Raw genomic sequence first — 19,223 nt, forward strand, 5'->3', positions numbered from 1 at the left:
AAAGAGTTTTGCTATGTCCTATAAAAGTACATATATTATTGCATTCTACTTCTACTAGTGATTTTTACATGACATTTAAAAAGAAATACCGAATATTTACCGAACCGTACCGATACTGAAGAGAAACCGACATGATTGGGACGGTTTCGAAAAGTCTAATTTTGGTTATACATAATAGAATAACCGAAAAATTGATATGATACAAATTTTATAAAATAACCAGCCGAACCGAACCATTGACACCCAAGCCTTTTTCTAAGAGATAGATGCCAAATACAAGAAACTGATCTACCTACGTATGAAAGCAGGCGCTCCAACGAGCTCCATCCACTGACGACTCTGCCGAATTACCCAGCAATTAGTCTAACGTTCCGCCAGTCTCTCATGAAACCAACAAATACCAATTATTCATTCTTTATTGAGAGAAATGATCAAGGACAAACAAAGAATGCTTCCTGGAGTTGATCAAAGTCAAAACTATCTGCTTAGAACAAAGCAATGTGAAATCAACCCATGAAGAGTAAAGGATCAAACCTATAAGCGGTTGAAGTTGAATCAATTCATGTTAAGTTGAAAACTTGGAGATGAACCACACTGAGTTATTATACATTGATGAAGCTCGAATAATCTCAAATTTAATAGCCATTTCATACCATCCCTTTTAAATTGGTCAATGAATAAACAGTTCTTAAATCTGACACGTATAATTGCAACTTTGAACTCTTCCGCTTTCTTGAAATCGCATGCCTTGACTAGGATAGCATACAAGTGTATCAAAGCTATTCTTTGGTATGCTGCAACACAAAGATGCAAACAGTTTGATGCTTGACATCTTAACAACTACAGGGTTGCAGCTGTTTTCTTCCGCATCGTCCAGAAGGCTGCATAGTACCGGTTCTGCAATGAAAAGACGAAAATGTTGGATAGATGTATAGAACTACCAAAGAACAAGCAAGGATAAGTTCAAAAGAAAACAAAAACAGCAAAATCTAGTATAACGACAATGTAAATGAAAAGGTTCTGTAATAAAAAGTCATAGAAAAGTTATTGAAAGTGACGATTTTATTGAACTTGCCACAAACTTTTAACGAAATCCCACATGCTCTGGCATAGCAGGAGGATATTAAAGGAGAAGATGAAGACAAATTCAACAATAGAAAATGTTACAATCAAGAGTAAGATACAGTATTACACACTTGAACAGAACATGGCTAATAATACCAAACCTGGTTTTGTTTAAGTCAAAATTGTTTTCATCAGTACAAGAGGCTAGTTTGATTGTGATCTAAGAAATTCTGCCACTAAACCACTAGGGATCCAAATATATCAAGCATGGGTTTGAAACTATGAATTTGTCTAAACTTTGCGGAATATGCCTACACTAATTTGATCCTGTACTTACACTTTACATGCTGCAATTAGAGTTTAGTTTACTGCAGTTCTGATATATAGCCTTCAAACTTTTCTCATTTGTAAAATCTCTTTCACCAGGAAATAACCAGTGATGACCGCCCTTGCAAGATATACTTGTAAGCACTATATAAACCCCAACATGCTTGAAGGAATAATCAAGCAATTCATTCTCAACATCTCTTCTTTTCTCATTATTTACATAACGACACATCTAGCCGATCCTAACTAGTTTGGAACTGATGCTCAGTTGATTGATTGATTAATATAAGACAAATCTGTCAATTATTTTGTCCTTCAATCAACATATTGACTTCACAATAATAATCTGAACCACTATCACAATCCATCAAGGCCCATTAGGAGAGGGAGACGGCTGCTTTTAAAATGTAGGCAAAATACATAAACGGTCCCTTTAAGTTGTCCTGAACGACCAGATAGATACCTCAAGCAAACACCCGACCCGGTCAGCTCCTCTCGCGCGTAATACACTCTCGGAGACGCACGTTGCCTACCCATCCCGAACAGTAATAAACGGTATTAATGTGTTTAATTCCGAATATACCCTTAATGAAATCTCTAATTTAAGCCCAAAGCCCAAAATCTCTAATCTAATCTTCTGGCTGAATGCAGTATTTGAAAAAAAGGTGATGGGCAAAAGAAGATTTTTTTTTGGGTGGGGTGGGGGGGGGGGGGTTTTAGGAAAAAGGTTTTTGTTTTCTTCTTTAAATGTATTGTCCTTTTTCTTTTGTTAATTACGTGTATCAAATTTTTATGTCGAAATTACATGCGTCATTTTTTAATTGGTTCATTGTCAATTGGCAAGTGTAACTCACGCATATGATCTACTGCACTTGGGTGCTTACTTGATCTAACTTAATAGCCACTTGAAGTGTCAAAATGGAGAAGGGCTCAGTTGAGTTGAGTTGTCTATCTGATCGTTACGGACAATTTAAAGGGATTGTTTATAATATTTGCCTAAAATGTAAGTTAAATAAGGTATATGATGAGTCAAGAGAACTAATATTATGCATAATATTCTCAATCGTTACGTTATTGTTTAAAGACAAGAGAATCACTAAAAATATCATGTAAAATACTCTTAATGATCATCTTACCATTATTAAGAATCCCAAGAATTAATATATTTCTAATTTCACGTAGCTTGAATCTCCCATATGAGCACACCTTACTTTTTTTTAAATAGGTAGTCCTCTTGTATGTTGTTAATCACCAATTTTAATAAGAGTTTTTCTCCCTTCATTTCTCTTCCCACCCATCTATCTATGAACTGTTAATAAAGCAAACTACCAACTCATTATCCGTGTTTTGAGTCAAACATGAATTTCCCTTTCTTGATAAAGAATATTAGATTCAACAAACTAAATATTTTAAGACGAGAACCTATTTGCTTCATCTTTAGTACAGATGGTCAAAACTACAAAGACTTACTTGCATCATTGACCGTGAGTTTGTTGTGTATGTTGTCTCGATAGTTGATTCTTTCTGCAATATAAAATGAAGAGCTCAATCCTAACAAAAATATGATGCAAGCCATGCAAACGTTCAGAAAAAGCTGAGACTACCTCGAAGATAAATCCATACTGAAGAGCAACCCTTTTCACATCCTCCAAGCTCAGTTCGATCGACATTTCCTGGATATTTTGGGGTTGGGGGGAGAAGGAGCAGAAAAACAAGTATATCATCCATATTTAAATATAAAACATACAGCCATTTGTTTGCTTTTGTGGACAGAGAGCTTACATCTTCATGACTATACATATCTGCAAAATGATAAAGCAAGGGCCCCAGGTTTATCCAGACCTGTAAGGCAAGCGGATCATGCATCAAAAGAAATACATCAGAAATGGACAAACAAATGATCAAAAAAATTGAAAAACATGTTGAACTAAATTACTTACTCCACCATCTTTCAGGACTTCTGATATTATCTCAATATACTCAACAATGTTATGGGCAGTGTCTAGGAAGAAACAAGTGACAACTGCATCCCAAACTCCTGCACATAATTAATCTGATAAGAACTGCTTCCCTTATAAATGTTACCCAGTTAATGAATTATAATGACTAAAACATATCTACAAAGAACACATCATGCAAGAGAATAGCAAATTATATTTGAACCCATCGTGCCCCCCTCCCCCCAACCTCAAGAACCAAATAGATAATGACAATTTTACTAGATAAATGAGTTTATGGTGATCAATCGAAGAAAATGCATGCTACAAAGAAAGCAAAAGGCAGAGATTTTCACTGAGTACAAGAACATAGTTGATGCTCTGATTGTTAATACTTTACTACATTCCTAATTTCTTTTTTTTGCACTGGAATGTTACCACTTTCTAACTTCTACAAATGGTGAAACATTAAAGGAGCAATTCTTCTACAATATCCCAACATCTGGACAATCCCCTATTAGCTGAAGCTCCTTTGAGATTATTTTCACGAACAGATTATAGTTAGCATAAGACAAAAGGTCATGAAACAATCAACATGAATAGTGGTTCTAATGAGCTGATATATGACCACGAAACATAACTCTGGGGCCCATTAAGATGCATGTATATGTATAAATTGCAGCTCTCATTTCCACTAGGTATAGATGAAATGTCGAAATGCATTTTCCTCGTATGAGCTAAAATATAACCTAGGTCAGTATAAAGAGCATTATCTTGTGTCTAAATCCTGTGGAGTGAAAAGATTAGAAGGAATATATTAAGGTCCTGAAGCTAATATGTGCATATTTGTATATATTTCTACATGAAACATCACACAGAAATAACAACAAATAAGATAAGCAGTTGACTAATTTTGAAGTAGCATCAATTGAAATAAGATAAGTGGGAGCCACAGGATTGGAGGATTCCTCTCTAATTTACTATCTCCTCAGACGAAGGAGATACTACAAGCTACCATACCTGCTTGGCTTGGATCACTATAAACCTCGACAAAATCACCACCGCACATGGAAAAGCCTTCAGTAATTCCTGCACTGTTTCCAAAGGAATCGATCAGAACTAGACCATATAGAAGCAAGTGTAAATATTACGAACCATTGAGCGAATTGCAGGACTCCTCAAAAATAACAGGTCGCATTCATACCAAAGATGTCGCGCATAACACAGACTACTTCCCCTCACACAGCATAGTTTAACTTGCTGCACCTAGCAAACTAGCAATGATATACAAAAGAAAATTACTGTTTATGAAAGACAGCAATATATATATATATATATATACACACACACACATACATATATCCTCCGTAATACTTTCCGTCCAAAAACAACCCTAACAAAGCTGTATACAATGCCCCTAAGCTTAATGGCTGTCCCTCACCAAGATCTTAAAATGCCACATGGACGCCCTGTGTGTACATATATTTTCTATTTTTTTGTTAGAATATATATATATATATATATATATATATATATATATATATATAGTGAGCATTATATGTAAACAAAAATAGCACAAAGATTATGCATAGGGTTACATAATCCATTCTCAATACTATATTTTATGCTCTGTTTGTGAGTGTTGCCTAGTAGCACTCTTTATTGCTATATTTATGCTCCGTCATTAAACAACTTAAATGAGATGTCACTCTGGACCATCTTCCTGGATGAACAAAAAACACATCTTGAAATCGGTCACCACCTCAGAGACCAAAAGTTTGTCTTTGCAATATTCCCGACAGATGAGAAGCTAAAATAGCCCATAAATCCACCAATGAAGACTAACTCAACTTGCGGCAAGCAGGGTGGTCGAAAGAGGAAATGTAAACAAAAGCAGAAATTTTAACATAAATACGTGTTTATGGGACTGGGAACTAGAAAACCTTTAGAGAAGATACCCTGCAAGACAGACCACTAAAAACAGTTTCAGAAGTTGGCCTCCATCATCCAGCCACATTCAATAATCTAATAATATACCATTTCAGATAATTTAACAAGTTGACCCACAATGGTTACCCCAAATCTTCATATTAAGCAAGAAGAAACATTTGATAAGCATGATATGCATGAGAGCAGTCGAACAAACAAGACACTATAGACAAGTTGATGGATACCTAGCCGGATGAATATCTGGAACAGAGACAGGCCGAAGCTGGTCATTGTCTGACACCGAATTGCAATTGCTGTGTATCCACGGAAAGATTGTCCATTCACCAGCAGCTTGGGCACTATACATGTAACAACGGTAGCAAGATCAGAACCACGGTCCACAATCTTTAAGGAAATGACTGACTTAAAAACTTACTGATTAAGAATAAAACTAGAGCAGATCATCATGTAGTATGAGAACTCGTTTCCCTGACACGCAAAACCTGTTTTCAAGGTTTAGTATTGGGTTAAGCAAGGATATTAACCAGTTTAGGAAAGATTCCAATTCCAGAAGACACTAAACCCACCAAGACATGAAATCTCTAGAGCAAGTCTTCCAAGTCCAGCACCAGGAACTAAACAGGCTGGAGGACTACTCAAGAATAACTAAAACTTTAGAATTTTCCATTTGACAACAGAAATAACAAATAGCATAATATCAAAGGCAATGGCAACTGCAAAAGGAAGTGACGCACTTTTCTTTGGATCGATTAGGAAATAGGCATTCAAGCTCTTCCAGAATGGGCCTATAACACTGATCACGTTCTTGTTGACCCTGTACAACAAAGATAATAAAGCATTGATTTCTTCATTTTCTTGTTTTCTTTTCCCCCTTTGCCCCTGTTCAGGCGTTCTTAGATAGTTTACTCGTCAGTAAAGAAGAAACCAACAAAGAACCATGTCTACCTCCTTGGCCCAATCTCTTACAATGTTTCTGATGATACAACGAACCTGGACAAAAAATGAACAAACTATTCAAAAAGCACAAAGATCACATATGTACACCGACATAAAAAAGAAAAAGACAATTTAGCTGAAACAATAAACAACAAGAACAACTTCGCTTCAATACCAACTAGTTGGCGGCAATATGAATCCTCTATATCCATTCCACTCCGTTAGGTCTTCATTCCAATACATAATTTTAGTGGAAGTTATATAACATTTTTACAGTACATCTTGACATGAGAATGGAATTGCACCAACTTCCATTAATTCTTGCTTTTTTAGGCATAATGGAATGGGAAAGGCCAATTTGGGTACTGGAAACAGGAAATATTCCACATAACCAAAAAAACAGGAAACTGTCATCCTGGATAGGTGCAACTAAACTGCATGAGAAAACCATGTTTAATAGCAGACCCCCTTAAGCATTCTCTAGGATGGGTACTTAACACATTTCAAACAGCACTACCAAAAACAACGAGATACCTTATCCACATCAACCAATGGAACATGCAGCTGCAAAGATGGGTCCAACCAGTCAGGAGATGATGAAGAGACCTGAAACCGCAGATGGTAAGGAAACAAGTATTAGCAGATAAAATTAAGTAATTAACTACCTCCATGAGTAGGTAATTATTAGAAGGAAGCCAAAGGATATAGCGATAAAAGAGAGGGGAAAGAGGGAAAATACAATTTCTTTCTCCTTTAGGTAGTTCATCATGTGCAATACGATAGAAAGGGACAATAATGGTACCTACTCTTTCCAATCAAATTACCAAATATCATTTCAGAAGCTTAAGAATCAATATATGTCTTATGGTATGGGTCTTTCCCCAAGACGCTACTTAGACCAATTTATGTAATAGGTATAGAGTAACTAAGTAATTTACTGGGTCATTGTTGTTGTTGTTGTTGTTGTTGTATAGAGTAACTAAGTAAGAATACTTGAAAAAAGACATTCCTCATGGACTTCTAAAAGTATCTTGTTTTAAATGGTCATCATGCTCACGTGTGATGAACTTCTTGCTTGAAAGGATTTAGCACTATTATGTCGATTCCTGTAGTCCATCAAGGACAGAAAACTCCATTCACTACAATTAACTAGTGATCAACAAACAACCACCCCCTCACAATAAAAAAAGTGGAATGGGTTAACCACTGTGATTAGATTTATAAGTTTTAATCGCCCACCTATTATTTTTTTTTATAAGGTCCCACCTGATCTTTTAATTCTCCTACTCAAACCTGTATAACATATCTTTGATTTTTTTTTTTTTTTTGGATAACCAATTAGTGGGAAAGATCTCCAAATGAAATTTCAAACTTCCTTAGAGGTGCTCAGGATGGTGGAATTGGAAATTTCAGGTAGATGCTTTACATTTCCGTTGCAACAAGCAGAAGCATATAATGTGTCCCGGTCTGGAAGGCTCTTACAACCATCACCACCAATGTTATCGGCACTTTCATGATCCTCTAAACTGATGGAGCACTTCCCAGCACTGGATTTCATTGAAATGCCAATGTCTTGCTCCTGTTGTCATCTACACAGGTCAAACTCCATAGTATAAACAAAATAAGAGAAACAAGGTAATCACCGGACATCAAAAACTTCCAACAACTGCACAGAAGTAAGGAGACCTCATTAACATTTGTTAGTGCTCGGAACTTTCTACAGCAGGTTTCTTCAGACATTGGTTCAGCCAAGCTGTGGCAATCTACTCCACCACTAGTTGACGTTGACTCACATAAGCAAGGATTCCTTGATTTAGAAGAGTGATGACTATCTGACACAACATCTAGATGTTGGTTTTCACAAATATCAACATCCTGGCTCATGTCGAGTGGGGGCTCAAACACCTACAAGATAACAAATGATAAATTGGACCTCAACGTATCGTATCGTACAACCAAACTGCTTCGTACTAGTTAAGGACTATGAAATAGCAGAAAATTATGGTTACCCAATAGGATGGCATGAACATATTAAAAAGAAAAAAAAATTATAAATAGCCCATCATCACCTTCAGCATCTCAAATATGAAGTATGAATTTTGAGCGATACACCTGCACCACAAAAGGGATGATCGGTTTGGATCACAAAAAGACATTGCTAGAAAGTAACGACTACTATTTCAACCAATTCTTACATAGAAGACAAAATAGTCCATGTTGGACCATTAAATAATATTATAATAAATACCTTATCAAAAAAATTTAGAATAATAGTGAGAACGGAATTTAGCGAAAATGCAAAGGGGTTCTTGGTGGCAATGCACTTTTAAATTACATATGGTTTTGTCCCAAATGGATGACTTGGTGGTTGAGGCATAGGCATAAAAACATCCCAGGTTCAAGTTTCAACTATAACACATAGTGTCAGTCCATCTACTTCGAGTCTGGTGGGCAGGTTTACCCCACACTTGTGCTTGTGGGCTACAGCAGGTTGTCCGCTGGACTAGTAGGGTGAAATCAAATTAGTTCGGACACCATCAAGATGAAAAAGAAAATGCCCACATGGTTTCTGAGAGTATCATAAAACCGATTTTCCATCAACAACCCCTAACATTTTTATGTAGGGAAACAAACTTTGTGCCAACCTATCAGCCTCATGGCACTAACGTGCTCCTAGTTTGTAATCAGATTGTTTGGTTCATTGCTAATGGGGTGGAAGAGTATAAAATTCAATAGGGCTTAACTTAATTGAGTCACATAATTAGAGTATATTGTCACGTAACTAGAGTACGTTGTCACGTAATTCACTCTTACTATACTAAAATAAGAATGGTTCACAATATATACTTGTTTATTAGAAAGCACGGATCAGTATCTAGAATTTTCGGATCTGCTAAACAAGTAATAGGGAGTTTTTTTACGTGCTGCCTGTACTGTTTGTACTGTTGCATACCTCCTTGGTACATTGTTATTAATAATACTTTACCTTATCAAAAGTAAAAAAATATCCTTGTTTCATGTTGAGAGGAGAGGATATACTAAAGAGAACCCCAATTAAAACAACGTAAACAGTAATACTACTGCCAAACAAAGTAAAACAAGGGAGAACACAAGTACCTTATCGTTCTAGGCTGATTTCAAGTAGAGTAAAGGTGACAACTTTAGGAGGATATTGAGCACCGATGCCCCAAGAAATACTGTTAACGATCAAGAGAAACGAAAACAACCATAGAGTTCTATCTAGCGATCAACTGTTACCTTTCTCGAAAAAAAAAGTTCTATCTAGTGATGACATCCACTGTCCAATTTTCTTCTTATGAGAAAAAATAATATATCTAAAAGTAAATAAAGAATTTGGAAGAGGAGAAGATATCAAAAAGATAAGAAAGAACGAAAGCTCTTAAAAAATGTTGCTTTGGTGGTCTGTTAACGCTATCCGAGAAAAGAGTCCTCCTACCTAATCAATTACTTCCTTTCCCAAACTAAAGCTCGAAGCAAACTTTAATCCTGGAATACGCTAGCAGTGCACTTTATTAGCAAATACACCACACCATTGTCCAGCCTTAGTTTATCACAGGGATTTAACCATGAAGAACTTCAACCCAATTCAGGTTTCTATAGGCAACCACCTCAGTTTCTTCCTCTTTTCAAAAGTAGCCTCACCTTTTCAAAGTCCATCTTATCATTTAACGAGTTTTCAGCAACTGTCTGGGAATTAAATAATTTCATTACTTTAACGATCAAAACTCAAAAGATAATTCCATTACATCATCATATCCATCATTGTTTCTTCAGTGGGTACCTAGTGGTTCACGTCAGCAGCTTATATCCCGCTAATTAATCCACGGAGTGAAAGAGAATAAGATTTCTCTGTAAGACATGCAAACTTACAGTTCTAGTTCTGCTCACATCATCAACAGCCATATGCAAGCATAGCTAGTCTCGCAAATAAATCCAGGATGGCAATGTTAGGTTAAACTTGATCACATTTTTTACAATAGCCACCAGCAGATTCTAAGAGTTCGACAAGCGCAATCTTTCTAAATGTTTTGAAGAAAATGGAATCAAATTCATCGTGCGTAAAGTTCCAACAAATCCTAATCAGCAGTATAGTCAATTGAATAAATATACCATCTTAGCTTCTGAAACTTCAAGGGAAGGTGAGATAGTAGAGCCTGCAGAGCACATAGCACGAGTCAGCTGAAGTGTAATGGCATATACAAAGAGATTTGAGGACATCAAGGACTAGCTACATAAACCACGTCAGCCCATAAGAATGACAAAGCATGAAAAGGGGATAATTCTAAAATTGCAATGTCAACTATCATGGAACAAAAAATCAATCAGGGATAAAGAATACCTTATGCTGCGACGGCAGCTTTCTCAAAGATCTTTCCCATCTTTTCACATCCTCCTCTGCAGCTTCAGGATAACTGTAGGATATTCTGACAAATAATCAGAATATACTTTTCAAATAATATTTTTTCCAAACCGAAAAGCTAATTTTACTTTTTTTGTGGTGGCCGGTTAAGCTTGCCCACGCCTAGACTATCCCACCTGGTACTTGCTAATTCTCATCCGCACAAATAACAGTAATGTACTCACCAAGGCGTAGGTAAATGAGATGAAATCAGCTATTCTCAGCTGAAAAGCTTTATTTTATCGTATTTATATATGCCCAAACCAAATGCTACCAACAGCAACAACAACAACAACAACAAACCCAGTTTGATCCCATAAATGGTGTCCGGGGAGGGTAGTGTGTACACAGACCTTACATCTACCTCATAGAGATAGAGAGATGGTTTCCGATAGACCCTCGGCTCAAGGAACAGTGAACCAAACCAAATGCTACCAAGAAAAAGCAGAAAGTAGCACTTGAACTAAATGTAATCAAACAACTACACCTCAATCCCAAATTACTTAGATTCACTATATGATTCCTCTGTATCCGCTTAGCTCTATTCAGGTCCATATCATTCCAATACTGAACAAGAAGATTAATTTATACTACAACAAGTTAAGGCACATAGGAAAAAGAAAAAAATAATTGAAGTGTGTGTGCACGCGCGCTTACTTTAGGTAGGCGCTGATGATACGGCGGAGGGATTTGACTTCTAGGGCTTCTTCAAGCTTCCTCCGCTCAAATTCCTCCTCGGTTTCCATGTTCGACATTGCCGCAGAGGCAAAAAAAAGTCTTATATTTACATTTTCACCCCACCCAAATGGCAGTATTTTACTGTTCTTTTGTGAAACGGAAAAGGGTTTAAAATGGCCCTGAACTATAGGAAAAGGTTTAAAAATATTTTTATCCATCTATTGGGCTAAAAATACCTCCAATCCACCTTTTTGGTTCACTTATACTCTTTCAATGCTAAATTAAAAATAATTATTATTCTTTTTTCAAAACTTAAAAAAAATATTTCACAAAATATTTTCATTTTTTTAAACTAATGCACCAGTAGTCCACTAATTTAGTAAAGTCTTCTTCTTCTCTTTTTTCAGTTTTTACAAAAAACAATTCAGTTTTTACAAAAATATTTTTTTCTAGTTTTTTTAAAGTACGTTTGTTTTTACTTAAAAACTTAGTAAAAAANATAAATATTTTCGTTATTTAAAAACTGAAAAAAATATTCTCGTTTTTGAATTTTTTTTTTCATTTTTTTCAGCTTTATTAAAGCATTTCGTTTTTCAGTTTTTTTTAAAGAAAAAATATTTTTGTTTTTTTAAAAAAACTGGAATTTTTTTTTTCAAAAAACGAAAATATTTTGTTGAAAATATTTTTTCAGTTTTTGAAAAAACAAATATATTTAAAAACATTTTTTTTCTGTTTTTACAAAAAAAATTCAGTTTTTACAAAAAAAAATGCTTTAAAAAAACTAAAAAAAATGAAAAGAAAAAAAAATGTAAAAAAACTGAATTGTTTTTGTAAAAATTGAAAAAAAAAATAAGAAGACTTTACTAAATTAGTGGACTATTGGTGCATTAGTTTAAAAAAACGAAAATATTTTGCAAAATATTTTTTTAAGCTTTACAAAAAGAATAATAATTATTTTAATTTAGCATTGACCTAACGGCTAAAGGGCATAAGTGAACCAAAAAAGTGGATGGAGGGTTATTTTTAGCCCAATAGGTGGATGAAGGGTATTTTTATACCTTTTCCAATAGTTTAGGAACATTTTGAACCCTTTTCCGTTTGTGAAAAGCCAAAGATGTCCCACAAGTATAGCTCAAAAATAAAAATAAAAAAGACTCAATTTTACTTTTTGAACTATTTAAAATGGAATAATTGTCCTCCCTTAAAATTAAAAAAAAAGTACTCTTAATTGTAGATATTTGAGCAAAGAAATGTTTCTTGAATACTAAAAAAGTTAAGCATGTGTAAAGGTGCGCATGTTACGTGAGGACTACTAACGTGCGCCACTGATCAGGAAAATGGCGAAGAAGAAGAGGCAGGCTGCTCCGGCGCCGACCTCACCCAAAGCTAACGAAGGAACATCAAGGCAAATAACACCAGAATCTGGTGTCCCCCAAACTCTAGAGCCGATTCAATTGATGCAATGGATGCCAGGGATGGGGAGTGCGCCAACAGTATGCAAACGGCGATTCCACCAAGACAGGAAGAGACTCCACTAGATCCAGATGTAGGAGCTTCAAATGCAGCAAGGAAGCTCACTTTCTCGGTCAAATCTACTGAAGTGAAGCCTACTATGGCAGAAGTGGTTAAGGGAAATCGACAACAGCAAATGGGATTGAAACTTGACTACTTTCCACCGGTAATGAAGGATGGTGTGAAGGTAGTTAAACTGAATCCAAAAGAAATTGAAGAGCAGAACCAGAAATGGAGTGTAGCTCTAATTGGGTATGTCATTAGAGGAAACCCTACGTTTAAGGAAATGTTCAAATTTGTATATGGAGTATGGAATACAGTCAATACCCCCTCAGGTATATCTCCATAACGGTGGGTATTTTCTATTCAAATTTGACTGTGAAGAAGATAAGTCTACAATTCTACAGAATGGGCCATATACCTTTAACCACAGACCTCTTGTGCTCAAGCAATGGTGTCCAAATTTTTAGATGAGTAAGGAACCTGATCAAAACATTTATATGTGGGTGATACTCCCAAACTTACCGATTCAATTTTGGACTGCTGGAAACTTGCGAAGAATAGCGAGCTGTTTAGGACGACCAATTTGTACTGATAAATTGACAGCACAGGAAGACAGATTTGCTTATGCTAGGATGTTAATTGAAATGGACATATCACAACCATTACCGGATGAGATTCCATTAGAGATGCCCAATGGACAATGTCGTATGCAGGTTGTGGAATATGAATGGAAACCTCTATTTTGTCAAGACTGTCTTCAAATGGGACATGTTACAGGCAGCTGTAAAAACAACCTGATGCCAACGTCAACTGGAAACAACAGCAAGTGGACAAAGAAAGGAAAAATCAAAAGAAGGAATGGCGAGCTAAAAATGATCCAAGCAAGGAAGAAGGGAAGGAACAGGAACTGAATCCAATAGCTAGGGCCTCAACAGTTGAACAACCTGAGAGCTCAAATGCTGCAGTTAATTCGATCATAACTTGGCATCAGTCTGAAGACAGGCCAATGGAGAGAATTAACAATAATGATAGAGGGAAGCAGATACAGAAGAAACCAGAAGTGCAAGATAAAATAAGGGCAAGTATTGAAATGGAAAGGGTGCTAAGTCAGAATAAGTTTAGTGCCTTAAGGATTGACACAGAGAAAACCACAAGTAATGTGGGAAGAGTTCCTAATGCAATCAATAAGAACCCTCCATGATTTTCAGATCATGGAATATTAGAGGGCTGAATAAGCCCTACAAGCAGAAAGAGTTTAAATCCTTTTTACTCAAAAATAAAGTGGTTCTAGTTGGTTGTCTTGAGACAAAAGTGAAAGCCAATAAGGCTGAAAGAATAAAGAGAAAACTTGGAGTAGATTGGCAAGTAGAAGCAGACTATGAGGGTGTTTGGATGGGCTTAAAAGCTGGTCAAACTAGCTTTTAAGCCCTTTTAGCTTGTTTTTGTGTTTGGCAAATGAAAAAGTGCTTAAAATTATTGGGCTTTTAAGTCAAAACAAGCTAAAAGCCATAAGTTGGAGTTTCCCAACTTATTATTTTTGGTCTTAAAAGCTAACCATGTTTGACCAAGTAATTTACTTTCCTATCCCCAATCTTTTCAATAATTCCAAAATTAACCTTCATAACAAAAGCCCTAATCCTACTCCTTTCTTCCCCGTTCATCGTCTTTTCCGTCATTTACCAATCTCGTCTTTACCTTCCTTCTATGCTATCTTTCTGTTTCTTCTTTTATGTGGCATATTCTTTATGCTCAAGAAAATTAGTTTGAAGAAACATGTTGTAATTTCTATCGATATGTGCCCTAACATAGAGTTGGAATATATCTTTATTTTTAATATGAGCTAAATGCCGCATGGATTATATTTTGTTGCAGTATACATTTTTCATCAAAGAAACTCAAGTATTTAGGAAACTCAAGTATTTAGTACTGTAGTTCTTCATTTTAGTGGCTTCTACTGCATTTCGCTCGCTTCTATTCATTTAAGATGGAAGGAATACAAAGTTTAATCCTAGAAAACTAATTTGATATTGAAATGTAAGCAGAACAAATTTAAAATTTATCTAATCCATTTATATTGAAAATAGATTGAGGATACTTCAGTCATTTTACCAAAAAAAAAAGTTGATAAGCACTTTTTACCTAACACTTCAACAACTTTTTTTTAGCTTAAGCACTTCTATCCAAACACGTAACTGCTTATTTATAAAACCAGCTACAACACTTAAAAAGTGCTTTTAAGCACTTGGTGCTTAAAAGCTACTTAAATTCAGCCAATCCAAACGGGCTCTATAGCTCAACTCCTAATGGCAGAATATGGGTTTGTTGGAAGCCACAGCAGGTCATGGTCAACATTGTATCGTCACATCCTCAAGTAGTCCATTGCTATGTGAAAGACAACTACTCAAGTTTTGCAAGCCATATTACTTACGTTTATGGCTACAATACTATTGAAGGTAGAAAACAAATTTGGGAACAATTGAAGAGAATCAGTAATAATGTGACAACACCATGGGTAATAATTGGAGATTTCAACACAATTCTGTCAGTCCATGATAGAGTTAATGGGGCTCCTGTCCAACAGGCAGAAACACAAGATTTTCAGAAGTGTATAGATGAGATTGGCCTTGGACAAATCAGAAGGAAGGGATGTCAATATTCATGGAGCAATAAGCAAGATCCCGAGGATAGAATTTATAGCCTAATTGATTGGGCTCTTGGCAATGATTAGTGGTTTATTACCTATGGCAATCTGGAGGCTTGCTATCTAAATCCAGGGTGCTCAGATCACTCACCTATCCTTATATCCACTAGTGTACCAAAGGCAGCGACTATCAAAGCCCTTTAGGCTGCTGAATGCAGCAGGAAGCATTCAAAGAGGCCACTCAAAAAGCTTGGGAAGTTGAGATCACAGGTCACAGTATGTACAGAGTTTGCAAGAAGTTGAAATACATTGAGCAAATAACTAAGACCATGAACAAAGAAATGTCATCTCTAGATTATAAACTAGAGGGACTTCAGTCCAAGCTTAGTGTGATACAACAGGATTTGGAGAATGATTTATACAATGCCCAATTGATTTCGGCAGAAAGAGAGATTCTGAAGGATCTAGAAAAGTGGTCTATTATTCATGAAAGAGTGCTTAGACAAAAGTCAAAAGCTATTTGGATTAGTCACGGGGATTCCAATTCGAAATACTTTCATGCTCAACTTAAAGCCAGGCAAGGGAGGAATAGTATTGTATCTGTATGGAACGAGCAAGGAGTGCAGCTAACAGAGCCTATGCAGGTACAAAAGGAGTTCACAGAATTCTTCCAAAAGCTACTAGGAACAAGTGCTCAAGAGATGCCAAGCCTAAACGCCTATTATGCCAAAGATGGACCATGCCTCAATAGGGAACACCAACAAGCTCTTGTTCAGCCAGTAACAGAAGCAGAAGTACTACAAGTATTGAGGGATCTACCTAATGATAAATCTCCTGGAATTGATGGATTCACTGCAGAATTTTTCAAGGAATATTGGGGGACAATAGGAGAAGAAGTTACTGAGGCCATTCTTCAGTTCTTTGACAATGGAAAGCTATTAAAAGAGATCAACTGCACTACTATAACATTAGTACCTAAGGTCAATAATCCTACATATGTGAAAGAATATAGACCTATAGCCTGTTGTACCACCATATACAAGCTTATAGCTAAAATTCTCACTGCCAGGTTGAAGACAGTAGTGGATTATCTAGTTGGGCCATCCCATTCAGCTTTCATAGCAGGGAGGAGTATACTGGATAATGTTATAGTGGCTCATAAATTAGTTAAGGGATACACTCAGAAAGGTCTATCACTTAGATGCCTTATCAAAGTTGATATAAGAAAGGCATACGATTCAGTGGAATGGGGATTTCTCAAGAATGTCCTGCTGGAATTTGGTTTGCCGGGGAAGTTTGTGAATTGGATCATGGAGTGTGTTACCACAGTAAGCTACTCAATCCTAATCAATAGAGGGATCACCCCTAAGTTCAAGGCTAAAAAGGGATAAAGGCAGGGGGACCCTATGTCCCCATACCTTTTTGTGCTAGCTATGGAATATCTAAACAGGACCCTTAAGCAGCTACAACATAATCCTAACTTCAACTACCATCCAAGATGTGGGAAAATGAAGTTAGTGCATATATGTTTTGCAGATGATCTTATAATGTGCTGTCGAGCAGATAGAGTTTCCATTCAGTTGTTGCTGCAAGCACTTAATCATTTCTCGGAGGTTTCTGGTCTTAAAGCAAAGCTGGACAAAAGCTCCTTGTATATCACCGGCGTCTCAATGGAGCTAAAGGAGCAAATTTTGAATGAAATGCAGTTTACTCTAAGAGAACTTCCTTTCAAGTATCTAGGTGTTCCTCTATCTTCCAGGAAACTTACTATTCAACAGTATATGCCAGTAGTTGAGAAAATGATATCAAAAATCAAATGTTGGACAACTAAGCTGCTATCATATAGTGGAAGATTACAACCGATTAAGAGTGTTCTGTTTGAGGTGCAAACTTATTGGGCTCAAGTATTTCTTTTACCAAAGAAGGTAACTCAACTACTAACAAGTATTTGCAGAACCTTTCTTTGGACAGTAAGTTGTGAGGCATCGAGGAAGGCATTAGTGTCATGGGATCAGTTGTGTATGCCCAAGTCAGCTGGAGGGCTGAATCTTATCAACTTTCACACATGGAACAAGGCAGCGATATGTAAACTTTTCTGGGAAGTGATCACAAAAAAGGAGACTCTTTGGGTATTGTGGATTCATGGTTTCTACATAAAGAACAGAGACTTAAACAATATGTCAACACCTAAACAAGCATGCTGGCTTGTAAGAAAAATCTTTGATGCAAGAAACTGGTATAAGGGCAAGGACTGTTCAGGGGAGCTGAAGAAATGCATTACACAGGGAGGTTTCAGCATCAAGAAAGCATACCTATCTCTATGCCCACAATATCAGAAGGTATCTTGGAAACATGTTACTATGGGAACACAACTACTACCAAGACATCAGTTCATACTATGGCTTGCAGTTCGACAAAGGCTGGCTACCATTGATCGACTGGAAAGATGAGGAGTTCATGTCCCAAAGGAATGTGTCTTATGTAACTCAAAAGAGGATGAAGTTTTCTCACACTTGTTCTTTGGATGCACCTATTCAAGACAGATATGGGCTAAACTCCTGCAGTGGATAGGTGAACCTAGACAAATATCTACATGGGATGAAGAACTTAGCTGGATGACCAAAAGAACAAAGGGAGGCAGAGCGAGGCAAGAAGTGGTGAGATGGTTGTTTGCTGCTACTGTATATCACGTATGCAAGAACGGAACAGTTGAAGATTTCAGCAGGAAAAGAAAGAAAGTGAATACAGGATAAGAGAAATCGTCCTCCAACTACATATCAGAGGGTAGAGGTATCACAAATGGCAGAAACTATTAAAAAGTCTAAATAATTTTCCTATATAGATTCAACAGATTAGTAGATGAAATGTATAGATGAGATGTTGAGTGGATAGGTATTAACTATAGAGAATTAATCCTAGAGTCCAAAAGGATCAGTAGTTGTAAATATACACAATTGGTTGAATAAAATTTTTATTTTGACCAAAAAAAAAAGTTAAGCACCTAATAGACCATATCACTATATAATTTATTTTTACAAACTTAATATTTATCATCAACTTACTATAATATTTAGCCTCTTTTTTACTTAGAATCCTTTAGTATTAGTTTAGATTATAAGCTCTCAAAATACTCTTTTCATAAAATGTTTTCAAATTTAACAGTCATTCACTTTAAAAATTAAATTTTTCTCAGAACTAATTTTTATGTTGTGTTACAATATATGTCTTCTATAATATTACTTTATTATAGCTGCCAAAAAACATAGAACAAATAATGTTGTTATAGAGAGATTTGACTGTACATAAAAACTAATATGTGCCGTCCCACATATTTGCCGAACAAATACTAATAGCTTGTTTGGCCAAGATGGAGAAATCAACTTATTTTGAGAAGCGCTTTTGAAAAAAGTATTTTTGGAGAGAAGCAGTTTGTGTTTGGCTAATTATTGTGAAAAACACTCTTGAGCAATATTTTGTGTTGGCCAAGCTTTTCAGAAAGTGCTTTTAGGTACCAAATTATGAATAAGGACACGAATAGATTTACTTAATAGTTAATACTATAAGTAAATAAATAATCTCAAAAATTTGTTATTACATGCAATAATTAAATCTTTTCATTTTATTTAAGTAAAATATGAAAATAAAATTAAAAAGTACTTAATTTAATATAAGTTAAATATATTAAAAATCATTGAACAAATATAAAAGCATTCACCACTAAAGTCACTATATATTAGAAAGCTATCCTAAAAAC

At 35.9% G+C, this 19,223-nt stretch overlaps 1 protein-coding gene across 2 annotated transcripts; it reads right to left on the reverse strand.

Moving 5' to 3' along the window:
* Positions 1-396: 396 nt before the first annotated feature.
* On the reverse strand, positions 397-11,412 carry LOC109208157 (carnosine N-methyltransferase). Of its 2 annotated transcripts, none has more exons than XM_019371206.1 (18): positions 11,293-11,412; positions 10,576-10,660; positions 10,347-10,390; positions 8,285-8,327; positions 7,902-8,120; positions 7,642-7,794; positions 6,750-6,821; positions 6,225-6,269; positions 6,014-6,093; positions 5,846-5,910; positions 5,695-5,761; positions 5,504-5,617; positions 4,350-4,423; positions 3,333-3,430; positions 3,175-3,234; positions 2,997-3,065; positions 2,863-2,916; positions 397-897 (listed from the first exon to the last, which is right to left on the reverse strand). In XM_019371206.1, the coding sequence occupies exons 1-18, from the start codon at positions 11,388-11,390 to the stop codon at positions 841-843; spliced, it is 1,497 nt and encodes a 498-aa protein (XP_019226751.1). In that variant the 5' UTR covers positions 11,391-11,412; the 3' UTR covers positions 397-840. The 2 variants fall into 2 exon arrangements, with proteins under 2 accessions (XP_019226751.1, XP_019226752.1); XM_019371207.1 differs by having other exon boundaries at positions 10,576-10,648; positions 11,293-11,411.
* Between the last annotated feature and the right edge of the window lie 7,811 nt (positions 11,413-19,223).

The sequence above is a fragment of the Nicotiana attenuata genome, unplaced genomic scaffold, assembly GCF_001879085.1.
Source record: "Nicotiana attenuata strain UT unplaced genomic scaffold, NIATTr2, whole genome shotgun sequence".
Lineage (NCBI taxonomy): Eukaryota > Viridiplantae > Streptophyta > Magnoliopsida > Solanales > Solanaceae > Nicotiana > Nicotiana attenuata.